This window comes from Streptopelia decaocto, assembly GCF_964273445.1.
Source record: "Streptopelia decaocto genome assembly, chromosome: 3".
Lineage (NCBI taxonomy): Eukaryota > Metazoa > Chordata > Aves > Columbiformes > Columbidae > Streptopelia > Streptopelia decaocto.
This window is the reverse complement of record NC_138656.1, coordinates 10,335,780-10,361,763: the sequence shown is the minus strand read 5'-3', so window position 1 is coordinate 10,361,763 and position 25,984 is coordinate 10,335,780. Positions and strand designations below refer to the sequence as shown.

The following is a 25,984-nucleotide window of genomic DNA, read 5'->3' as shown; positions in this document are numbered from 1 at the left end:
TGCTTTTTGCCACCGAGCCCGGCCGCTGCTTCACGAACCGGCGGCTGCCGGGTCCCGTGTGTCACCCCCCGGTTCTGCCGGAAGCCCCCCCAGCTCCGGACGGGCTCCGCCGCCGTCCCGGCCCGGGCTGTCGGCGCCGGCCGCGCGCTCGGGTGCCTGCGCTCTCTCTTTTCCTTTTTCCCTTTATAACTCTTATCCATTTCTAATTAAAACGTCCCTGTCTGCTCGCTTTTAAATTAATTATACTTCCCTCCTTTGGCACCTCCTTTTGATTCCTAATCCAATTATCTTTTTAAATAATTGCTTTATCTCTGCCCATCGCCGGGCACTGTTGCCTCTCGCCACTTGCACGCAACTCGTCTTCGTTTAAAATAAAACCAAATAATAATAATAATATTAATAATAAAAAAATTGCAATTAAAGGCCGTCTGCCCGGTGCCCCAGCGCCGGGGCGCGCGCAGCCGCCAAGTTCCCGGGGCGCCCCTCGGCAGGACTTGGGGCGGCCGGACCCCTAACTCGCCTCTCTCTTGCTCTCTTCCCAGGCGCTCCGGCCTCACCTCTGCGCGGGGAAGAAATCCGCCTTTTTGTTTCCCGGTCCTCGTTGTTGTTTTATTTATTTTTTTCTTTTTTTTTTTTCTTTTTTTTCCCTTCCTTTTGCCTGCGATCACTCGAGGACGTCGTGGCGGTGACGGCGGGACGGATCGAAAAAAACTCCTTTTATGCTGATTTTGTGCTCCATTTTTTAATCGTTGTTGGTTTTTAAATTTTTTTTGCCTCTTGTTTGGGTTTTTTTCGGGGGTTGTTTCTGTTGGGGCTTATTTTTCCCCCTTCTTTTCCCACCTCCCCACCCCACACATTTGATTTTTTTATTATTATTATTTTATTTTTTAAATTTTTCTGCGGGACTTTGGAGGAAACGTGCCCGGCTTTTAGCATGATGTCTTACCTTAAACAGCCTCCTTACGGCATGAACGGGCTGGGGCTGACGGGCCCCGCCATGGACCTGCTGCATCCCTCCGTGGGGTACCCGGGTGAGTGCCCCGCACTGCAACCCCCTCCCCACCCACACCATTACCCACCCACGCCCTGGCGGGTCCTGCCCGGGAACAAGCAGAGGGAGAAAAGCTCCATCCGGGGAGGGTTTGGAGGAGTCCGTGGGGCCACACAGTTTGGGGTGGGGGTGCCCCCCAATTTGCCTGTAGCCTGGAGTGGGAAGGGAGGACAGCATCTGAATTTCCTCCTGTCCCCGGGGCTTTTTCATTCCTGTGGGGATTTTTAAAAATTAAAAAAAAAAAAAAAAGGTAGATTTATTTAAACACAACGAAATCTCTCCGCTGCTGCTGCCGGGGCCAGGCCTGACTCTTCCCCAGTCCTGCACCACTCGCCCGGGCTGCAGCGGGGCAGGGGCCGGTCCCGGTGGGCAGCGCTGGCTGGGTTTACAGGTGGCACTGCCGCTCCTCGGGCTCGGAGCAGGGGATGCTTCTCAGGCCCCTGCCCCAGGGGTGCTGGGATTCCCATGCTGGGGATGGGGTGCGGGAGGTGCGCAGGGACCCGGCGTGACCGGCATGGCGGTGCTTTTCCCCAGCCACCCCGCGGAAGCAGCGGCGGGAGCGGACCACCTTCACCCGCTCGCAGCTGGACGTGCTGGAGGCGCTTTTTGCTAAGACCCGCTACCCCGACATCTTCATGCGGGAGGAGGTCGCCCTGAAGATCAACCTACCCGAGTCCCGAGTCCAGGTACTGGCTTGGCATGGGGGGCATCCCGTGCCATCACGGGCTGGGTGGGATGTGAGGGCAGCCTGGCTGGGCTGGCATGATTCAGACCCGGCTCTCCATCCACGCTCATCCCAGTTTCCTTGGGGCTGGGATGCACATGAGGTCCTGACCGCTCATCTGTCCTGCAGTGGGGGCATCCAGACAGCGGGAGACTTTTATTTTTCTTTTTTATCCTCTTTTTGTTAATTTTTTTTTTTTAATTTTTCTGTTTCCCTCCACGTGCCCCTGGGTGTAGCAGCCCCACTGCTTGGGTCCTTCCCGGGGGGCTCCCTCTGGCACTGGTCCCCAGATGCCCAACGGGGTGGGATATGCAGGCAGCACCCCATTCAGGGTCTGTCTCCCAAAATCGTATTTTATCTCTGTGCCGGGAACAGGTACAAGCTGGGACATCCCAGCCGCTGGCCCTGGGCATCCTTGTTTGGGGCAGGACATGGGGTGGCCTGGGTGCCAGGCGGGACTTTTTTTTTCCGAGGTGCAGGGGAGTGTAGTGCTAATGGCTGGGTGTGGGTGCTGGGAGAACTGGTGCTGGGGTGAGGCTGGCAGGGTGCTTCCAGGGTGAGGAGGAGCGGCAGGGCAAGTGGGGAGTCCTCTGGGCCCACTGCTCACCCCACCACCCCTCCTCGTTCTGCTGCTCATTCCCCTGCACCCCATTTACTCATTGCAGGTCTGGTTCAAGAACCGCCGTGCCAAATGCCGGCAGCAGCAGCAGAGTGGCGGCGGGGCCAAAAGCCGTCCGGCCAAGAAGAAATCCTCACCAGCTCGTGAGAGCTCGGGTTCGGAGAGCAGCGGGCAGTTCACACCACCAGCAGCGGCCTCCAGCTCAGCCTCTTCTTCCTCCTCCAGCTCTGCCTCGTCAGCCCCGGCAGGTGCTCCAGCATCTCTCAGCACCCCAGCATCGTCCATCTGGAGCCCGGCTTCCATCTCTCCCGGCGCTGCACCGGCGGGGGTGACAGTGCCTGAGCCTCTGCCGCCGGCTGCTGCGTCCTGCATGCAACGGGCTGGCCCCGCCGCCGCGGCCACCTCTGCCAGCTACCCTGTCTCTTATGGCCAAGGCGGGGGGTACGGGCAGGGTTACCCCACACCGCCCTCCTCATCCTATTTCGGGGGTGTGGATTGCAGCTCCTACCTGGCGCCCATGCATTCCCACCACCATCCCCACCAGCTCAGCCCCATGGGGCCCTCCTCGGTGCCCGGCCACCACCACCACCACCCGCTGAGCCAGAGCTCAGGCCACCACCACCATCATCACCATCACCACCATCATCAGGGTTATGGTGGCACCGGGCTGCCCTTCAACTCCTCCGACTGCCTGGATTACAAGGAGCCTGCCGCCGCTGCCTCCTGGAAACTCAACTTCAACTCCCCCGACTGCCTTGACTACAAGGACCAGGCATCCTGGCGCTTCCAGGTCTTGTGAGGGGCTGACCGCTGTCCCCCCACACCACCACGGACCCCCAGCTTGGGGTCTTCCCACTGCCTCTCAGGCAGGACTCTGGCTCTGGCTCTTCCTCCTTCTCCTCCCCCCCTCTTCGTTAGCAGTGGTGATGCCCCTGACGGGGGTCTTGCCACCCCCATCCCTATTGACTGATATTTATTTGCTTCCTGTGCCCCTTCAGTGGGTTCATTATAATTATTATTTTTTTAAATGCAACAGAAGAGGAGTTAAAAAAAAAAGCCTAGCGTCTCCCCTGCTGCCCCCAGGCAGAGGCGCAGGCTGGCTCCTGCCCTGCCGGTGCCCCCCAACTTCTGTGGGGACCCTCGCCCCCTCTGAGTGTGGGACCCCCCAGCTCGCCAGTCCTGTACAGCCTCTTGCTGCTGGGAGCGGCAGGAATGATGTAAATACTTGGTCCGTTCCAGTGACCATGATTATTTTTAGTTGATGCTGTTGGGTGGCATTTATCTAGAGTCTAACAAGGAACAGAACTTTAAAAAAAATCTTTTTTAAATTTTAATTTTCTTCACTAAAAAGGAATCGTCCTGTTTTGCGTCCTCCGTTCGTCCTCGAGGACTCAGTGCAAGCTCAGCCGTGCTATCCCAGGGCTGGGGCAGTGGGAGGAGGGGCAGCAGTCCAGGGCGGGGGGGGAAGGGCTGCCCGGCTCATCCCCAACCTGCAGACCAAAACTGCCAAAACTTTTGGAAAACAAAAACAAGAAAACCTTTAAAAAATAATAAAAAGGAAAGAAAGAAAAAAAAAAGTTTCGGTTTACTTTTTTTTGGGGGGGGAGGGATGCAGGGGAAAGCAGCTCTGCTTTGTGGCCGGGGGGACATGACTTTCTGGGGGTATTTTTTGGTTTGGTTATTTTTGGTTTTTTAGCCCCTTCTGTTGGTTGGTGAGTTTGCGGGTCTGGGCTGCAGCCCTGCCGCCCAGTAGCCTTGCCTGCGCCAGGCTTGTGCTTTTTCAGCCGCTTCGCCCTGTAGGGGGAGAGGGGCTGTGTCTGTGATTTTTGATGCCGTAACCTCACACTTACCCCTTCCACTGTAAGGCAAACTGCCCCTCTTGCCCCCCCCCCCCCACCCCCCCCAATAAAATCCAAACTAATCAATGTGGTGGTGTCCTGTCCTTCCTCCCCTCTGCCTCTTCTGCAGGAAACTTCCCTGGGGGGGTTGAGATCCTGGGAAATGCTTCGTGGGGGGTCCCAGCAGGATGGGCAGGGTATGTGTGTGATGTTTGTGAGCGCTTTGGAGGGGGAGCCCACTCCCACCTCTGCTGGTGAGTGTGAACTGGAGACCGGCTTTTGCGTTAATCGACGTTGTTAATTGGTTACCAATTTATTGCTGCACCCTGGTGCAGGTGGGACCTGTGAGACAGGCAAATCACTGTCTGCAACAGCAAAAACCCACCCAGTGGGGTGACCCCCAACAAACTCGGGACCCATGGGCAGGCCTGCGCAGCAGGGGTGTGCAAGGACCCCTCTAGATGTAAAGCCATGCAGACAGACAGACAGATCTCTGTCCCCCTGGTGCAGGCAGGTGCCGGGAGGGATGTTCGGCACCGGTGCTTCCAACCCCGGCTCCCGGCATTTCCCTCCACAGCTGCTGCTGGCTGATCCAGCCGGGGAGGCAGGGGTCAATTATTTCTTGTGGTAATCTCCCCCGTTTCCTTTTTTTTTGTCTCCTCAGACCTTGCCTGCAGTTGTCAGAGGCTGCCCAGTGGTGCTGGGGCTGTGCCCACGGACCTGGAGCTGAGGGGATCACTGGGGCCACTGCCACCCTGCTTGGGCCATTGATGGCACTGGTCAGAGGGGGAATCCCAAAATTTCCATCCTCTCTGTGGTCTTGTAGTAGTGCCCAGTGCCATGCTGTGTACCCCCATCCCTGGTGTCCCCAAGCATCCCTGGGGCAGCTGGGATTGTGGGGGGTGTTGAGGCACCGACATGCTCCTGGCAGCCGGTCTGGGGAGGGTTTGCACCTCCCTGTGTCCCCTCCAGCATCCCGGTGGGGTGCAAACAGGGCCAGCAATGTGCTGCTGTGGCTGCTGGGGAATGTGCTGCAGCGGGGTTGTCCCCAGGTGTGTCCTTCCAGGGTCACAGCCATGGCACAGCCCCAAGGCGGGAGCCTGAGCAGCCGATGGCCTCCAGCACCCACACACTGCAGCAGGGAGAGACGGGAGGCGATGGGTGCAGCCAAGTCCATTTCAGGGGATTTTCTTTAAATGTCTGTTTTCCTTGTTGGCTCCTTCCATGCATATATATAAGTACTTATATATATACATATATATCAATACATACAAAATAATGGTTCTCTTCTGCAAGCAGTAGCGAAGCACAATTACATCAAAGGGTGTCTGTACAGGCAGTTTGAGAGAGGACCAGGTGTGCTGGTATGGGTACCACCAGCCTTTCGTTTAAAGGGAAAAAGTTATCGCAGTCCTCCTGGAGCTGTAAAAGAATTAAGTCTGAGCTGGACACAACGTGAAGTTGCCTTCCCAAATTTACTGAGCACCTGAGAGACGAGCCAGCAAGTGTACAACGCACTCCACTCCCTGCTGCCCCCCATTCATTTCTTTAAACAAAAATGACACACACTTTACCTTCCTTAATAGATGTGGCATGTAGGGATATGGTTTAGTGAGACTTGGCGGTGTTAGGTTTATAGTTGGACTCGATCTTAAAGGTCTTTTCCAACCTAAATTATTCTATTAAAGTTGAATTTCATTATAATGCAGTATATATATATATATATATATATATATATATATCAGTGTTGCTGAGACACGTGGGAGGGAAGCCTGAATTTTACTCCCTTGGTTTTGGTGAGATGGTCCTAAACCTCTTCATCCACTGTCCCACAGTGCAGCTGGGTCCAGGATCTGTTTCGGAATTTGGGTCTCTGAGGGGTGTCCACATCCCCCAAGGGAATCCCCCGTCCATTCTGGGCATCCAGCAGCCCCCGGTGCCGCAGCCTGGTTGCTTATCCAGTGTCCCCCACACCACAGTTTGGTCTGTGGGCATTTTCCAGTCCCGCTCATGCAGACCTGGAGCACAGCAGCAGTCGCTGAGCCTGGCTGGCAGTCGGGGCACAGAGGAGACTTTTCCTGATCACATCAAATAATGGATTTGCCCTCAACGGCTGGCTTAATTTTTTATTTTTTTGTTGCATTTCTCCAAGCCATGGAGTTTCTTTGAAGGTCACCGAGCACAACTTGAGTGGGAGCAACCACTTTGCTGGAAAACAATTAAAACTGAGGGGGTTTTTTTTCCTCATATTAGGTAAACCTCCCTGGAAAAAAATCCATGGTGACTAACTAGCATGTTGCCTACCGGCAAGCTGAGTGCGGTCAGGCCTCGTCCTCCTTCTGCTGCCTGTGGGTTGGTGCCAGCAGCGTGGGCAAGATGTGACTCACACCCTTCGGCGGGTGAGCATGGGCTGGGGAGAGTCATGTCCGTCTTTTGGGGGTGCCCACTCTCCCCCCAACCCCATTTCACCAGCAGCACGCCCACACTGCTGGGACTTGGGCGGCAGAGCAAAACTCTCCCACCATGGGCTCCCCTGAGGCTTGAACAGGCGCTGCTGCACTGAGCACAAGTCTTGGCAGGTACCGTGGCACGGCTGCTGCCTGGTGCCCGGTGCTGGGAGCAGGCACCGGCGGGATCACGGGGCTTTCTTGGGGCAGCCTGGTTGTGAAACAGCTGCCTAGGTAACTCAATGCCTCACGCCTGAAGCAAGAAGGCTATTGGGTGCTCAGCTACTATTATAATAGTATTATTTATTTTTAAAGAGCATTTGCTGCTTGATCATGGTGCTGCACTGAGCACACCAGTGGCCCAGGCGCTGGTGCTGAGACATCGGGCACAAGCCTGGTGAAGCTCTTGTCTCTTGCGCTGGCACCTGCTCCAAAGGCACCTGGTGCTTCCCTGCCAGTAAGTCATGGGCCAGAACTTGGGAAGGAAAAGAGGGACAGAGGGGAGAGAGTCCTATCCAGCTTGGGCTGCCAGTATTTTTTATGCTTGGTGTATCACGGGGCTGAAACAATTCATGATTTCTTTGCTGTCATCAGTGTTTGCTCCGAGTAGAATCCCCTCTTGGTAAGCTTTGCTTTTAAACCCTCCACATGTGGTACAGCCAGACAGTGATTTGAACATCCTGAGCAGCACCCAGCCATGCAGCCGTGGGCAGGGTTGATGCTGGCTGGGGCGACCAATCGCCAGTTCAGGTACGGGATGTGCTTTGTGGATGCAAAGTGTTATGGCTGAGCATGTTTTAAATTACTAAAAAATTATAATTAGAAATTATAAGTTTTGGGAGGGGTACCCACTAACACGGCTTATTACGTTTATTTCGTAGACAGCCTTTCTGGCAGGGCGCAAAGAAAACGATTACAGCTGAATAAGGAGCCATTGCTCCCAACCATTTGTGGTTTTCCCTGTGATGACCTCTACATTAGCCAGTCACTGCTAATTCATGCACTTTGAGTAACAGTTAACGCACATAAAATCCCACATTGGTTCCAAACCTTTTTTTGAATTTGTTAATAAAAATCTGCCGGTCTAACTCCAAGCCAAGGAACCTGCTATACTGGAGAGCTCTTCTTTCATGTTGTATGGCCAAGCACAAAAAGCTGAGGAGAAAAAGGAGGGTGAAAACGGTCAGAGGGCTGAAGCCTAAAGGAAAACATATGCCTATTTCCAGTTAAATCCCTTTAAATCCCTATTCAACCCTTTTTTTTTTTTTTTCCTCAGGACAGACAGGACTTTTCCAAGAAAGCCATGAGAGGATTTTTTTTTTTTTTTTTAATTTTTATGAAAAACTGTGATTTTAGGAAACAGCATTCTGGATCTTATGTACATTTCTAGTATCACTTCCTGTATATTTTTAAGCTGAAATCCTCTTAGCATGCAAAGTAAATAGATTATGATATACTGAAGGATTAAGAATCACTGTCTGGTGTCAGATTAATCCCTCATATAGACCATCACTTGTACTGACAGAAATATGGCTGCCATTCAGCAAAATAGCTGTACGGCAAAGCAACGCATCGCAGCATCTTATGCAGAACAAACGCACGATAGCTGCCGTCCATCGTTGCGCTGTGTGTATTTCAGAAATTAAATTTAAATCTATAGGACACTAAAGGCGTGCTCAGCTCCGAGTGCTGTGTGAAGCACAGCCATTACAGGCACAGCTCTGCGCGGAGAGGTGACGCAGCAGCCTGATCTGTTTCAAAGCTCTCTTTATTAATTTTTCCCTGTTGAGTGTACAAAAGCCTATCCATTGCAGCTCATTCGCTCCCATCAACCTGCAAAGCAAAAAGTCTTCTTCGAATATACTTGTGGAAAGGCACCAATTTGGGTAAAGTGCCAAAACAGGTTGGGAGTTTTTCTGGTGAGATCAAAATCACCTGTTGTGCAGCAGAAATTCAGTAGGATTTTGGCTTGTAGAGGAAAATGGCTGACCAACAACGAGCACAAATATTTTATTTGGATAAATGCAGAATTTTTGTTAGTAAAGTACTTCTAATGGCTGGCAGGTTTGTTTTTTATTTTACACTGTGCTTTTATTTTCAGTCCATTCATTGTACAAATTTGTTGGTCATACAAAACCGATTTCAAGAAGTTCATGGGCTTTGGGTTGTAACTACCCAATGCTCCCAAAAAACACCAAGCTTAACCCCCGCACATGCCTACAGAAGAGTACAAAAAATCTGCATCCGTACATGCTGCACCCGATTAAGCGGTGGGAAGACAGACCTGTGACGGTGCTTGCCCCTCTTCACTGTCACAAAAAACCTAGAGGTCTCAAACAGGTGACGTTACCTCCTCAGTGCATTTTCTCTTCATGGTTAGAGGCGGCAGATTAAAATCTGGACTCCAACGGAATGATGTTCAAGAGGCTCCGCATCTTTTTTTTCAAGGCAAAATAATGGCTATTCAACTAAGATGATATATCTAGATATGAAAATTGAGAGCATTCTCCGAAAAATGCTGCCGACTGTGAAAGACTGCTCTTTCACAGGGGTATCCTGAGTGAAGATTTTATCTGCTGGTATCTCAATAGGACGGTTTTCAGAGCCTTAAGTGGAAATTCAAATCTGCTTCCAAGTGAAGATTGTTAAAATATATAATGCACAAAGAAGTACAGACTTTCCCCTGAGAAGTTTATGCATTTGTCCAATAATCCCCCACTCTCAATTTTTTCAGCATTGCATTTGTACGATAAATGGGGATCTGCAATTACTTGTTTTTTAAATGTCTTTGAACAAAAAAATGAAAATGTCACCAAATCACCCTCCATAAGCAAACATGGAACAGTTCGTGCACGAACACATTCATGCTAACCAAGAAATAATTTGGATGTTTAAGGGCGGCACTTTTTATAAGCCTGGCGTTTTGTCTTCTGCATGGCTGGATTCAGAGATGGCTGGAAGCTCTCTGAAGAACTTTCTGTGAACTTCACCATCTCGGTTAAGTTTCTCCTTCTTTGCTTTGGCAGTGAAGGGGTTTCCCACTCTTGGTCACACCAGCCCAAAGTGCACGAGTTTGAGAGACCCACTGTTTCCAGTCTCCTGCGGGGGAAAAGACAGGCAGGATGAGGCAGGCGGCAGGGACAGGCAGAATCTTCTGCCCCACTTTGGCCCGGGAATGGAGGATGCAGCCCTAAAACCCTGGAGACTGCCTTGTTGTGCAACGTAAGGCACCTCTCCACTATGTTTTAAGCTCCTTTGCAACCCCCTCCCCTGCTGCTCTTAGGGAAACCAGGGGCTGCAGCTCCAGCTCATGGTGTCCCCTGTGGTGGACATAGGTTTAGGATATGAGGGGCTGGGAGCCAAGGCTTCACCTGCCCTTGAGCCCCCTTCCCTGGTGCCTGGAAGCCTACTGGCAAAAGTGAAACTTCAGATTTTTGTTACCTTTTAATTAAAACATACTGCGAACACCACAAGGCTGAGTTAACGCCAGAGGGTAGCAAACCAGGTTTTCAAAGTTATAGAGTGATGGCATTTTCCATTCAATAAAAATACGTAATTTAAGCACAAATCCCCTTTCTGCACGGGTGCCTGTGCAGGGTGGAAACTCCAGCCCTCTGTTTTTGCAAAGGGATGGGAAGAATATGTGCCACAAATAGAGGTTATTTCATAACACGGGTCAGAGTGCCTGCAAAATGCATGAGATACTTTGCCTTGGAAAGTGCTGTAGTCTAGTGAGTCATTGCTTTCTTTTGAATTACAGATGAGTAGCCAGCCCTTCACAATGCAAAGAAAAAAACTAGGTGTGGACCTGAAAACAAAGGGAAACGTGTGTCTGTGTGTCTGGCTGGTGTGGGAAGGGAGGTGGCTGTCAGGGCTGTACCGGGCTGCGGGAGCACTGGCAAGGATGGATGGACGGGACTGCTGTGAGTGACTCGTTGACTTCAGGAAAGAGGTAAAAAAAAAAATTCCCCTAAGCTTTGCAGCTTCATAAGGAACCTTCACAGAGCAGCAGCTCCATCTCATGGCATGTGTATTTCACCACAGAGATAGAGATCGCCTTCCGAAACAGCATTCCTGCGCACAACCTCCCTACCTCAGCGTGGAGGGAGCAGTAAAAGCGTGGCGGCGCAAAGCAAGTGCTGTATGGACGCTGAGTTTTGTCTCCAGTCTGTCACTTGACACTTCCCTTGCAGGGAGATGGCAGGAGGTGGCTCTGCCACAATACAACGCCCTGTTAACTCTCGAAGGTGGTTTGAAGAGAATGAGAAAGTGTCCCTGACATCCCATCTGAGCCAGCACTTGCATTCCAGACCCCACCAGGTTATTCCAGTGTTGAAACTCGAAGTGTGGCTTCACCACTGAGACTGTTGCTTAGGCAGGTGTCTTCAAGGAGGCTATGAGTTGCCTTAGTAGCAACTAGTAGGAGGGGGTGTGTGTACGTGCCTTGGTTTTTGGGTGGCTGCAAGCATTCTGTGGGTTCTCCTTGCTCTCTGAATGGCACTCGTTGGAAGATAAAAACAAATTCAAAAGATTTTTTTTGCAGGGGAGCCATAGCATTAAAGCCTTGAGGAGCATCAGTGGCTGAAAGTAAGGGGTGGTTCTTTTTTCTCTAGACATGTGTCATCACCTGGTGCAGAGGGGGTTCTGCTGGTGCTTGCTCTGGGGACCAAGGGAGTAACTGGGAAGGTAAATGCAGGCTGGAGAAAAAACAAAACAAAACAAAACAAACCCACAAAAAACAAACAACAAACAGAAAAACCCAACAACAAAAAAACCCCAACCAACAAACAAAAAACCAACCCAAATACATAATATTTGACCATTCAAGGTTGTATAGGAAGGTCCTTGTTCAAGGCTCGGGGTCCTGAGAGCATCAGATAGGTTATCTGATCTGGGTTTTCTGATTTGTGCCTTTGTCTGTGGAAAGGTTAACAAGAATTCAGCTCTGTAGACCTATCTAGTCGCTTGTTTTAAAACCACTTAAAAAAAAAAAAAACTATTTGCAAACCTCTCTGGTCACATGAAGCAGACTTGCTGGTGTTGTGTGGGAAGTCTGTGATGTGGCACCAAGTTTGTAGAGGTGTTTAATGTTAATCAAAGGCTGAAGAGCGATAACAACTGGAACCCTCTTTTGACATCTGCATCTTTTCTGATGTAGCACCCTGGCAATAAAAGAAGCTGTAATAATTTAACAAGAGTTGGATTTAATAGCACAGGAAGAGGGCTGTCCAGGAACAGGGGAAGCCAGCATTGTGGTGCTGCTGCCTATGGTAATGAGCACCTAGTCATCCAGAGAAGGAAAACACGAATATCCTGACAGGAGAGCATCTACTTGTGCCCTGGAGAGTTCAGATCTTGGGGCTTTGCATGGAAATGATGTGGTCCTGCTCTGGCAGGTGAAGGGAGGAGTGGTATGGGAAGGCACACCCTGTAATTGAAAAGCCACTAAGCCATCTTAGACCTGCAGGGATAGCAGGATGGTTTGCTCCATCTCCCCAGGTCTGAGACAGAATGAAGGATCCCTTTAGTCTCCCGGAGTGGGAAATACAGAGAAACCTCCTCACCATGCTGCTGTATTGCTTCCAGGAGGCTATGCTTTTTCTCCTGGGGATTATTTTCAAGGGTATGATGAAGGTAGGTAAGGAGGAGAGTGGGAGAGGGAAGAATAAATGAAGGAGCCACAGGGAATTACTTTAAACATCTCTTTTTTTCAGGTGCAGACTGCCTAATTCCAGGCTGCAGGAATGGCTATGTAGAAGGACATGCCTGTTTTTAGGATCCGTAGGTACTGCTCCCTTTCACTGGAAACACCTTGTTTCCCTTGTATAGCATCATACAAAACCTTTCTGGCTGATAGGTGTTTAGTTGAGTGATATTATATTAAACCAACCATTTGATAGCCATAAGGCACCATTGACTTCAGCATCTCAAATTACCATAAATAAGACCCATCTCCAGTCCAGAAACGACAGAGCAGCTGAGTTGCACATTTTCCAAAGGGTTTAATTTTTTCTGAGGTTGACAACCAAGGTGTTTGGAGGACTCTTACTGGGTGCTACTAAATGGAAACTCTTTGAACTGACCTATATAGTTTTCTCAAGATTATTAAATCACAGAATAACACAGGCCAGGAGGGACTACCTGGAGATCATCTGGCCCAACCCCTGCTCAAAGCAGCAAGAGTAAGCTGGGTCTCAGTGTGGCTCTCAAGGCCACCTCCATCCCATCTCCAGCCTTTCCTAGAGATCAGGACTGAATATGAACATCAAACCCTGATCCCACCAAACACTGCATATGGGATGCTCACTTTTCGTTTACTTCTCCCCTGTTGCTTGAAGAGCCGTACCCATCCGAGCCATGCATAGGGCAAGCTTATCCTCACTCCTCTGTCAACTACCTAGGTCATCCCCATCTTTGTCCCCAGTGATGGGATCTTCTGGCCACTGCTGGTCCCAAAGCAGCCCTCACCCATCATCACCCATGCACCAAGGGGCTGCAGTGGGGACACACATGCCCTGTGGTAGGGCAAAGCCACTGGCACTGCTGGGGCAAAGGCAGGTGGCCCCCGCAATAGCACGGTCTTGCTTCCGAGACATCTCTTGTATGCTGTAGAACTAAGGCTTTCCTCTAGAAACAAATCTTGTTCAACTGCTTGAGTGTTGTCTGGCTGTGTGACAGCCAGATGCTCTGGCAGGTGACTAGGAACATTTTGTTGCATGATCTTTCCAGTTTCAGGGAGGAGAAGCTTCCTCATAGCTGAGAGTGGCAGCAAGTGAGGATGAGTGCTTTATGATGTACCTACAAAAGACAGAGTCCATGTCGGATATGTCCCTTCCAAGGCTTCTGTGGCCATTTGCACTGGAAATAGGTCAGTTCTGGCTCCAGCTCTTTGCCAATGAACTGGCAAAAGGGGACAAAGCAAATCATCTATCACACAGCTGCAGAGATCTTCCTGCAGAATTGACTGTGCAAGAAGGGCTGGGTTTTGGGTGTGCTCCCCTTGCGTGGCACTGAGCCCAGCATTGTGAGGGCTCCCTCTGAAGCAATGTGCGGGAAGTGGAGGTGGAAGGACGCCAGCCTGTGGGGAGCAGGAGGGTGAAAGCAAGATCTCGGGGGTGGGCTGTCTGTCAAATGCTGGCACTGACGCAGCAGGGCTGGTGATGGTGTCTGAGTGTAGAGCTGCTGCTGCTGTTGGGTTTGGGTTGGATTTGGGATGGGTTGAACTAAAGCCAGAGGTCAGTCCAGCCACAAAGCAACTGTTCTGATTTGCTGGGTGCTGGTTCCTGTGTTGGTGCAAGATTTCTGAATTTCCACACGCCATTAAAAGTCAGGACAGAACAGTGTTGGAAATGTGCTCCCAGAAGTGCAAAGTTAGTGTTGGCAGTATTCAAGAAGAGACTAGACAATGCCCTCAGACACATGGTGTGAGGACTCGATGATCCTTGTGGGCTTCTTCCAACTCAGGACATTCTATGATTCTACGCTGCATGGATGGCTTTTCTACTCTGAAAAACCCGGTGTGCACAAATAGGGTCCCCCTTACTCAGGGAGTCGTTTCCCTCTGCAGCCCAAGCACCTGTCACAGATGCTGTCTCCCTTCCCTCGGTCCTGTGAAAGGCAGAGCAGCTCTGCAGGGCTGAAGATGCCCTGTTTTCCTGTGCACAAGCAGGTCTGTGATGTGTGGTGAAACCAGAGCACCTCCACCGGGGTCGCAGAGGTCACACTGAGACCCACCAGCTTTTAGCAATCGTGATTACTCAGCTGCAGTAACTTTTTTTGAACCAAAGGATACTTTAACTGCTCCCTTGTGTAAGTCCTTAATGATGTGATGGCAAAGCTTTCTTCTTTATATCACTCTTATTATATAGCCTTTACATTTGCACTCGTGGATTTTATTGTGATAGTCCAGAGCTTCCAGATAAACTTCTCAGTTTATTAATTCAACTGCTTACGTGAGGGCAAGGAGCATCTTACACACTGCTCAGGGAAGGAGCTGTGGATAACCCAGCTGCAAACCCAGGAATCCCACCAATGCCTCCAGACGGTCACTGCTGCTATATTTGACTTTACTCTGTATCCTGAGGCTACCAAAGCCATCAGAAGGCCACCGGCGACATCCCTTGAGTACGGGGATTTCTCACCAGCATGACCCTGGACCGGTGAACTCTGTCACCTGCTCCCCAGCGTTTCCCCATCCTCTACTCAGTGAAAATGCGCAGGGGCCCACGGGAGGCTGCAGAGGTGGGGCCAGCACGTGTTGTTCTGCAGTGCTTTGGGACTGGTAGAACAGCTCTTAGAGCACGATTTTACTTGGCACGGGATAGTTTTGCAATGAAAGAAATAAATAATTGCCATCCTGCTCTGCTGGGAGGTTGAAGTGTTTCCTTTTTTTTTTTTTTTCAATGATCTGTTTGTACTGAGGCCAAGCTTTGAACACTTTGGCCTCAAAAATAAAAGTTTCAACAAGAACCATAATTGGGAGGAGGTTAAAATAAAGGCACTCCTGTGCCTTCATCCATGCTGCCGTGAGACAGCTTTTCTTTTATGTTATTTTTTCCTTTAAAGTAGAACGCAAGGAGTGCATAGGTGCTGCACGCTGCTGACTCATCAGCTCTGAAGACAGGATCACCCTATGTATGTGCTCTATACGTACCCCCACTGCCACCCAACCACCTGGGGCACCAAACCAGGCCAGGAGGGAATATTCCCACTGGAGATGGGGGTAGCTGAAGGATTCGGGGGATGGGGTAGGGTCTTCCTGCCCACATGGAGCTCTTCTCCTCCTCTCCTGCCCCAGTGAGCTTCTCACCATCTGGAAGAGTGCAGACATGGGACTGGAGGCTGAACGGGGTGCGGGAGGAAGGCCAGTTCACCTTTTTTGGCAGCATCTTGCCATTAAATCAGCTTAAAGCGATCATGAAACCATAGGGTAGCATTTCACTCCCCTCTACTGTGGTCTTGCTCATGAAAGCACTGGTAGGAGCACCGGCTAGTTCATGTAAGATAAACATGGATGGAGGACAATAAGTTCTTAGGTGACATCCAACAGGCATCAGATAATAATAATTTTCGATTTTATGCACTGTACTCAATTCAAAGCTTCAGACGAAGCCCTGCTCTAGCAGTGCGGTATAGGAGGATTTCTACCAATTTCAGTAAGAGCCCTGCAGGCAGACAGCTTGCAGGGACAGGCTATGGGAGTTTCAGGAAGCTGCAAAATAGAGTAAATAATAATAAGTAGAAATAAAAACATATTTCATAAATGTGTTACCTGCTCTGTAGGAACTGGTCTCAAATTTCCTTAAAAAAAAAGGGGGGGGGGGGGAAGAAGATCACCACGTTATTTACATTCCATTGAACTGGCTGAAAAACCCAAACAAACAAGGGTACGGTATTAGGTAACTCTTTCACTTTTTTTATAGGACACAGCTACTTTATATCCTGTTCTTCAATGGATGAATTAAAATATCTAATATATTGCTTACACAAGTTCATACACGTAGGAGATGTATATTCCCTCAAATGCTACACCAAAGCAACTGTGATTTTTGCAGATAGGGCAGTATGGAGACATGAGGCCAGCGATGGATCGAGGTTCCCTCATCGTCCCAACTCGGTGGGGAGCTGTTGCAGGAGTGGGACGCAGGCACTGCAACAGACCTGGGACTGCAGGACACCTCTCTACCCATGCCGGGGCAGCTGTGGGTTCAGGCTGCCTGCCTCAGTGCTTGTCCTGTGTCTCAGGAGGGTTTTGCAGCCCATGTGCTGTCAGGTTGCTGCTGGAGGTGCTGGAGGATGGATCTTCATGTTACAGCTTGAGCCGAATTAACAGCTGCCAACATCAAAAAGAAGTCCTGCTGCAGGCAATGTGCTTCTGCCCCTCACTTGGTGCTGTCTGTGGTGTCCTCTGATCCCCAGGCAAGGCACTTGGGCTCAGGGGATAGATGAAAGCCCACAGGAAAGCAAACAAATAACTTTTTTGGTTGGGTTAATACGCTGGCAGCCCCCTGTGTGATCCTGTGAGTGTGGGTGGAAGCAGCTCATGAGGGGGAAGCAGGACCTTCCTGTTTTGATGGTGGAAAGCTGCTGGTTCAGCCGCACTGTAAGGTGGGAACGCAGCTGTAGCTGGCTTGTTTGAAACTATCTATTTCAGTGGAACCACAGTTACGCCTTGACTTTCCATGTCAGTGCGCCTGGAGAGTGGCTCTGTTCCTCCACACCTGTCAGTAGAGAGACGGGACACCCAGACAAAGGCAGAAGATAAAAATCCTCATCTCACCCTTTGTGCAAATACTCTTACATATCCCTGCCTGGCTGACTTTACAGGATGACTCTTTCACTATTACTTTCTTGTGCTGGACTGCTCCTCTATTATACTGTTGAATATGCTATGACAGAGATACCAAACGCTGCCAAAGCAAGCTGGCTATGTCTGTTTACTCCAGAACCCCCTGCAGAGTTAGTGCAAAACGCTGCTTCACAAGCCACGTAACTGGTGAAGCTCTGATGCTGGAGGACCTGGTCACTGCACACCAAATAACACAGTAACAATGACGAAAACTAATAAACACTTTGTCTGGTTTTGTTAAACTGTGAATAGGCCTCCAAGATAAGGAGATGCATAGTGATTAGTTGACTTATTCTATGTTGTGAGAGCCAGTAGCAGAGTCCTCCTGCCTCTCCCTGCTAGGTATACACCAACCAAGCTCATGCTGCAATGCCACTGCCGTATTTCTCTTCCTGGATCCAAGTTCTTTTTCAAGATATCAATCACCATGATTTCTAGCTCCAGCCTCTTGTATGTATTTGAAAGCAACTCGTTCGCTTACCTTCCTGGCTGCCAGAAAAGGGTTTCTCCACTGGGGAGGTAGTGCGGCCATTCACTCCAGGCTTACGCTCAGTGTCCTCTGCCTGTCTGCGGCCGGTGGGTCTTTGAAAGCAGAAGTGACAAGAGGGGAGTGAGCAAGGACTGAAGAGCTCGGGAGATGCTGCACAGCAGAGTAAAGCAGTTTTGTTTGTTTTCTGTCTTTACAAGCACACAGCAGCCTGTGTAATTCCCTGGCTACAAACTGCAGCTCGTTTTTTATCAGATGCCAGTATGTTTGTTGACTGGGTGTCACCAGGATCACTCATGTGCCCATGCAGTCGCTTCAGCACCATCCTGTCATTCAAAGATGCCATAGTAAAGTTGGTGTTTTTTCCAACAATCAAAGTTTTGTTAAGCAGGACAGGTTGGGTATGTGGGACACATGTAGCAGGCGCCTGGCACTGGCACAGCCTGGCACAGAGGTGGTCAGGTGGATGCTGGGAGAGAAGGATGCCTGACCCGAAAGGCAGCACTGATTTTCTGAGATTTTTGCAGTTAAACCCTGTCCCCACACCACTTCCATCAATCCAAGTTGCAAAAGTGCTGCAGGGAGGAAAACATAAGCTATTTGTTACGGAAAATGCAGATGGATTTTTTTTTTTTTTTGGTTTTGCTAGTCTTAGTTTCTTCAGTCATCATTAATCTCTGCTTACATAGGCAAGTGGAAAGGCAATCCATTCACAAGGCAGTTGAACTGGAAATTTGGAGGTTATCTTGTGTTATCTTGGCTTGCCGACTCGCTGCTTCTCCCGCCATCCTCAAACTGCCAAGTGCCCGGCGAAGTCCGAGGGAGCATTTCCTTTGGCAAGAATGAGCTGAACAGAGCAATTAAACTAAACGTCTAAAGCCAGGTCAACTGGGAACCCCTTTGGAGGATTTCTCCACATTCGAATGACTTTTCTCCCTCTGTGTACATTGTCATGTTTGGCTGAAGTAGTGTTTTACTCGAGGGTGGCTTTCAGATACGACAACAGTGTAGTTGTGAGAATGAAAATATGAATGCTTTTGTGTGGCACCCAATTTGTTAACTGCCAGAGTGCAAAATCTCACTCAGCTTTGATATTACAAATAATATATTCCAGGCATAAAAAACCACTTTATTACTGATGGGAACATAAATAATTAAAGTAAAAGCTCAGATTTTGTCTGTGCCTTTGTCTTCACGCTGCTGGTTGGGTGATAGCTATGCAAGCAGCTGGGCATCTGTAAAGCAACTAAAAGCAACTCTCCTCATCAGCTTTCCTGAGACATTTTTAAGCTGCAGTAATGCAACTCTCCCATCATGCTAAGCTTTATTGGTTCAGCAAAAGAAACTAAGAAACTTCATTGCAGACCAGATTATGCTGGTTGCAAAAATGGAGGGATTCTTCTGCTCTTCGACCCCATTATCTCCCTTCGTAGTGTTTTGATCAGCTTTCTTACACACAGCCTCGGATTCCGCCGAGACCTGCAAATTGCTTTTTTGGCTGCCAAATTGCCATAACCCTTCTATTTTTATGTTTTAAAAGAGCTTAAAACCCTCCATCCTCTTTGGATGTGTCTTTAAAACTGACCAGTACTGGGAGGATTTCATGTATATCCAAAAGCTTAGAAGAAGATGTTACCTCTACCGAGCTTCTAGTTTTACAGTCAACAGACATGAAAAGCCCAGCGGGGATAAAAGGAACTTAACCAGTTCTGTCTAATGCATATAAATCTACCTAAGAGCTCAAGGCACTGGAAGTACTCAATGTGCTACATTTATCTGAGTATAAGATACAGAAATGGGTCTTCAGCCCCCATGCCACATGTCCCATTTTGATGCCAAGTTAATATAAATTAAGAGACTGAGATGAATAAACAAGGTCAGTTTGGGCTGGGCCAAGTTGAATCAATGTAAAATAATTGTCAGTATTTTCTGTCAGCAATGCTGGTTTATCTTGGCTCAGGATTCTCAGCGCTATAGATTATAAAACGTTTTCAGTGGAACAGTTGGCAGACATTTTATTGATTTTTCTTTGTTTCGTGAATGCTGGAAAAATTTCCATTAAGTATACACACTGCTCATGTGACGAAGCCAAATTGCTTTTTCAAACTTTTCTTTCTTCAAGTGAGCTAACACAGTAATACGTTAGCAATCTAATTTAATCAAGAGGATCTTTATTTGTAATCAAGAGGCCATAGAGCGCACCTTGATACATCTTGAGTACTTATGGGGTAATAAGAGTTAATTTGGTATTTTCAACACATGTTGACTAATTAATTTGCCCAACACCCCTTTGAAATTGGTAATGTATTATCTCAGTTTTACAGATGTAGAAATTGAGAAGGCAACTTCATGCAAAGCCACGTGTATTTGCCTCCCATCACGTTCTCGATGCATGTGAAGCTCCTGTTGCCTTCACCGGGGCTGAGCAACAGCAAATAATGAGAAGGGAAGCTGCAGAAACTGGGCAGGATTAGCACTGCTGAGCTGCTGGATCCCACCTCCACAGCGAATTTCCTACACCACATCGCCACATCCCCGCAGCACACCTCTTAATAGAGTTACTTTGGAACCGAAAATTGCTAGGACAGATAGAGCAGCTTGTAGGATTACATGTGGACTTGTAGCAGACTGTATTTCTCAGCCTATATTCCTTCTATTTTAAGTCCAGGTTGGCTTCCTGGTTAAAGAGGACTTTTGAAAAATTGATTGACAGTGAAAGAACAAAGAGAAGTGCCATTACAGTGGTGAATGTTTAATTGGTTTAATTGCGTGAAACAAGGGAGTAAAGAGTAAGAAATCTGTTTAATGTTTTGGTGCCTTGTTTGTTTGTTTGCTTCTTTTTGTTTTGTTGTAGTTTTTTAATATGACACACAGAAGGGCATGCAGTGGGATAACTCTAATTCTCTCACTCCTAATGCTGATTTAATAACTAACATATACAGATATGAAAGATTGTCATGCAGTTTTCTCTTAATGCTTCCTGAGGTTTGATCAGCGATGCTATAGATTGAAAACATACAAATTCTTCTGAGCTTGAATAAAAACCTTGCAGAGCAGTAGAAATCTGTGTAATTTTAAGTGCATAAGCAACAGAAAAGTTTTATGATAAATATCACTGTGGTGATGTATACTTTTGCCTTCTATCCTTACAACTTGTATTAAAATAAGAGATATCCTAATTAAAATAGGAGTAGTTCTGGTTTGGGGGATGGGGACAAAGCAGATGGATAATAAGCCGAAAAAAACCCCTAACCCAGCTCAACACACATCCTGATACTACCAGCAAACGCAAGATATTTAAACCCAAAATGCATTATGGTAAGCAAACAGAATGACAGAGTGATGGGGAGGAATCCCACACCGCAGTTCTCAGTGTCGATGGCAGAGCAGTGAGCGCAGCTGCAGCTCCGTGCTGACTCTCGTGTGCCAGACCCTGGCACGGTCACAAGCACTCACTTGTTGGCTCATCCAGAAATCAGCTGTCCCACAGGGGGTCAGTCAGCTCCTCTACCATGTTGCCGAGAGGATCAGTGTGCTACCTCAGTCCTCTGAACAACAGTGTCCATACCTCCTGAAAATATTTTCCTCATTTATGAGCAGCAAAAGGGTTACGCTGGTCAACATGTTTACATACACAGATAACAAGAATAATGACAGGACAAGAACTGCTAGACACAACACATCCAACACTTGGAAGGAGAGAATGACAATGGTCAAACCCAAATGTAAGCCAGAGATGAGAGCTCTGTCTTGTAAAATTATTCACCGGACTGTGCATTGTTGGTGGCATTTAACTGTCCTGTTAATGTTACGGTGAAAGAAAACATGCATCAAATAAAATGGCTCTATCTGAAGCTTTGTCATGAAATCTTTACTGCCCATAACTTACTCTGTGTGTTTGCAGGGTTTGGAAAGTTGATTCCAGTTCTCCACTGATAGCAACACTACTGCTACTAAAATGTCATGCAGTTAAGCCAATTTTCTCTCTCTGTAAAACATTCTTTAGTCTCAAACTAAGTTATCTGTTTTCTGACTGTTAAGGCAAGAAAGGAAGACAGACTTTGCTTAGCATAAATTCTCAAAGAAATAAACCCTTGGGACTATTTTATAAATGATCATTTTGGTTTCAGCCTTTTCTGTCCCCATCTCTATCCCAGCCTACAGCTTTCCTTGTTAGGCAAAGGAAATTATATGATTTGAAGAGTTAAACAAAGTGATTTGTTAATCATGCAGCCTGAAAACTGGGCTTCTGTTACACATCTGAAGATGTTAGGCTCCTTGAAGGGCACCAGTAACAAGGTTTATTAAGTAAGTTAAACAGAAATGACCTCTGCTAGTCTTCACAGGGCCTAGGTGTAGTTCATGAGATATTCCTCAGCTGTCCCAAAACAAAGGTTCTGTCAAAGTTTAAATGCAGGGAAGAAAGAAGTCTGGGCATGTGCAGGAGAAGAGCTTCCAAAAACTGGGGTGAGATACAGATTTGGGACAGTATCTGGGTCTGACAGAGGTGGTAGTGTTAGAAACACAGGTCAATTGATTTCATGGTTTTGGTGTGACTACCTGGTACAAAGACATAAAGCCAAGGCAGATTGAAAAAAGTCACTGGGAAAGAAGAAAGAGTCCAGATCTGAGCTGACTCTTGTCACATCACCAGCAAGGACGTTTGCTGTAGGAAGTCACGGTATGAAGCCAACAAAAGCTATAGGCTAACCTTGCCCCCCTAAACTACAAATCAAGTCTTCAGAGGCAATATCTCATGGATTTCATGGTGTGAACTGTGGGGCTGTCATATGTAGGGACAGGAGTTGGACTCGATGATCCTTGGTGGGTCCCTTCCAACTCAGGACATTCTATAAAGCATGGCTGAAGTGAATTGGCCAAGAGAGGAGGCTGTATTGTGCATGGGGTTATGGCAGTAGTAAATCTATTACAAAAATGGAATTTTCTTCTTTAGTTTTTCTTGACGGGAAAGAAGTAAGTAGGAAATGATTCGGGATGTACATTTATCTCACTGTTGAGCAGAATACATAAATACCGAAGACTAGCATTAAACAGCATGCAGAAGGGAGAACGCCAATAACGAAACAAAAAGTGACCAAGCTAATGAACAATGAAGGGTCTTTACAGGAGAGAGAATGTGTCCTGATTATTGATTTTTAAACTGCAGGTAGTGGTTGGAGGCTGGGAAGACATGGACAGTGGAAATGTCAGATATGAATTTGTGATGGGGGAAACTGGTTAGAATAATAATTTTGCTGTGCACTTACAAAGATACTCAGCTGCAAGCACTATACAACTGCAATTTAATAAACTTCACTGCATTTTAGTAAGGTGTTGTTCCCATTTTTTGCGTGAATTCACTGAGGCAGCAGAAAGCAAATACAATTTGATTTTAGGTTCCCATGTTGGATCGGTTAAAAGAAAATTCCTCAAGTGCTGCACAAATCTACCCATTATAAACTATGTCCTCTGCTGATGTCTCAGATTAGGCAGACAAATCTCTAGTATGGAATGGAATGGAATGGAATGGAATGGAATGGAATGGAATAGAATAGAATAGAATAGAATAGAATAGAATAGAATAGAATAGAATAGAATAGAATAGAATAGAATAGAATAGAATAGAATAGAATAGAATAGAATAGAATAGAATAGAATAGAATAGAATAGAACTGTTTCAGCTGGAAAGTACCTACAATGGTCATCTAGTCCAACTGCCTGACCAATTCAGGGCTGACTGAAAATTAAAGCATTTTTGGTAAATTTCATCCCAATAATTACAGCGCAATCCTGCAATCTTGGTCAGTGAGATGAAACATTGCAATGACTGTAAACTAGAGAATGTCCCTATTTATGTAGGCTCCTATCACTCAAATCCTTCCTTTCTTTATGCAAATTTCTTCATATTAAGAAGTCTGATGCAGACTTGGCAGCAGATATATTATAGAAAACAAACACTGTGAAACTGGAGGCAAAACATAGCCCACAGTTACACACTTGTAACTGTCTGTGGGGGTTTTTTAAGCACAGAGAAGAGGTTGTTGGAGATCCGTATCCCTCATCATGTGGCCCTCCCAGCTGGTTGGCATTGTCACATGCAGTGCCTTTAAAACTCACATTCACGTTGGCTGTGGCCATGGAGCCATGGAGAAGTTTTCTTTCACAGCTCTGCAAAACACAGCCAGAAGCTCTGGGTGCTCCTGGGGGAGGTCAGCGGCAAGTGTTGCGTGTCGGCAGGTGGAGGAGCTGGTCGTGTGGGTGGGGAGCTTGTTTTACACTCACCAGCACAGCAAGAGGCAAACAAAAGCCCTGGGAAATCCCAGCGGTTTATGCAGCTCTGGCAATTGCTTGTGAGGTTCAGCAACTTCTGGTGACCCACCTGGGCAGACACAGGCAAAAATGGTCAAGCCGGTGAGCCTGGGAGTAGGAGTAAAGTTGAACTCTGTATCTCTCTCCTCAGACACCTGACGAAGGGAGACGTGGGACTGCCAGAGATATGTGAGTCATAGCAACCTCCAGGAGGGAAAAGGTGAGCTGAAGGAAGGACAGTGTGTTTACACCTTGGGATTAGAGGCATGTTGGGATTAGTCTCCTCTCTAGTGCTCTGTTAAAGGAGCTCCTTTTATTGGAGCACTTGGAATGTCCTCTGTAGTCAACATAGTCGCCAGCATGATCTTACTGTCTTAATTACTTGCCCATACAAATATGGTGCTATCTCCATCCTGGAAGTTAAGACAGAAGTATTGCGTACTACATTTTTAAAAGCAAGCCTCATCTCTAAATCCATTAGGTATCTCTGAAAGCTTTTGACAGTGTTCTGTATCCTAGAAGTTGTAGGAGGCTATGTATTTCACTGGCAGTGTGCAGCTGGTATAATGGATATCAGATCTAATACTGCAAAAGTTCAATCTCTTCATGTGAGTAAAGACAGAAAACTAGGTAACATACAGATTTCCAGAAGGAGAAAGAAATGCGTTTCTTTCCCACACAAAGAGTGTTCAGCACAGTTATATACAAATGGTCAGGATCATTTGTCAATGTGGAAGTTCAATATTGTACTCACACTAGATTTACTAAAAATGTTCCTACATGGAGTAGGCATAGAAAAAAAAAAGCACATCTACATACTCACTGAGAACAAATAATTGTTTCTTTTCTATCAAGAATGCATGAAGAAAAATAAGAGAAATAAAAGCTTTTTTAATCTTGCAGGAGAGCTGCTTCATTCTACTTTCCTATCTGTTGCAAAGTGGTGAGCTGGTTCACTAGCAAAAAAAGCATCGAAAAAAACGCAGTTGTCAGACCTGTTGTTTCTCTCCTGCTAGGTAAATTTTAAGTTTTAATCAACTTTGGAAGAAAGGCACTCTTGAAAGATCATCCCAGGGATTTTGATCCCAGGCTAGTGATGAATTTACAGAAATCTGCAAAGATCACGTTAGGTTTTAAAAAGTTCTGTTTATCACTTGTAACCATTAATTTGCTGCATTTCTGTTGCTGTATTTCTCTCTTGTGCATATTCATCAAGGAAGACTGCATTCACCCAAATGGTGCAATTTGAAAATGGTTGTGGTAGTGCATGTTAAATGCTCACAAACTGTCTGTTTCTGCAGATTGCTTTGTGTCCATGCCATGTCTTTCTGGTTTCTGAGTTTTTCTTTGTATGTGTTTAGTGTCTTAATGTTTTATTGTGTTTACAGTCATGATGCAGGTGACAACTGAGGTTGTCAGGAAAGTTCAGAATATCAAACATGCATTTCAAAAGTATTTTAGGTAATTGTTGCGCCCTCCCTTCCATATTCCGTTATGGAAATATAGGATTTTCCTTGGCCTTAAGGAACATTTGTGATAGCCACACAAGTTGTGTGTGTGCCCTTTCCTGCCCTGCTCACCTGCGGGAGCAGCTCTGCGCTGGTGGTCTGCCAGCTGGACCTGGAGCAGGCAGGTCACGCTCTTCGCCGTGCTCGGAAGATCGGTCAATGAAACCTTCACGAGATGTGTCGTCTTTGTCTGGCTGCCCCAGAAGTTCTGTTAAAATGAATCAAGATATGATATCAGGCTTACTTAATTTAAAAGTACCAATCAAGCTGCCAACTATTTACCTTAGTTGTCAATAAAGACATGGGTGTTCCATCTTGTAAGGGCTCAAATCCAATGGAGAACTATACGCTTAGACAACTTTCACTCTTGACTTTTTCCCTTGAAAAGGTGGCCAAGTAGCTAATGACTGGCAACAATAACACACCCAAGAGTTTTTGGAAGGGAGGGAGGGAGTGTGTGTTGGTTTTAGTTAGCCTTCTCTAAATTGCCACCTACAGAAGGTCTAGCTGGCTGCTAAAGGCTGCTGTGTGTGAGTATTTCACTGTTGCCATGTGGATTAAAGTCTTCTCATTTGGACTGTTCCCCCACAAGGCTATGTGTAGCTCCTTCTTTTAAAAATAAAGACTTGACTTAGCTTTGTTTCAAAATATTT

General features: G+C 47.4%; 2 protein-coding genes across 4 annotated transcripts in view; one reads left to right on the top strand and one right to left on the bottom strand.

Moving 5' to 3' along the window:
* Window positions 1-934: 934 nt before the first annotated feature.
* Window positions 935-3,193, top strand: OTX1 (orthodenticle homeobox 1; the record flags this gene model as incomplete). The annotated part of the gene is made up of 3 exons (XM_082047910.1): window positions 935-1,031; window positions 1,586-1,737; window positions 2,441-3,193. The coding sequence occupies 3 exons, from the start codon at window positions 935-937 to the stop codon at window positions 3,191-3,193; spliced, it is 1,002 nt and encodes a 333-aa protein (XP_081904036.1).
* A 4,786-nt stretch (window positions 3,194-7,979) lies between these two features.
* The window catches only part of WDPCP (WD repeat containing planar cell polarity effector), a 156,040-nt gene continuing 138,035 nt past the window's right edge, over window positions 7,980-25,984 (bottom strand). Inside the window, exons 15-18 of one of the 3 annotated variants that reach the window (XM_082047436.1) lie at window positions 25,404-25,539; window positions 17,509-17,609; window positions 15,951-15,979; window positions 7,980-9,778 (exon numbers count right to left, since the gene is read on the bottom strand). In XM_082047436.1, the coding sequence (XP_081903562.1) occupies window positions 9,728-9,778; window positions 15,951-15,979; window positions 17,509-17,609; window positions 25,404-25,539 (317 nt within the window). In that variant the 3' untranslated portion in view covers window positions 7,980-9,727. The other 2 variants (XM_082047437.1, XM_082047438.1) reach the window with 2 other exon arrangements.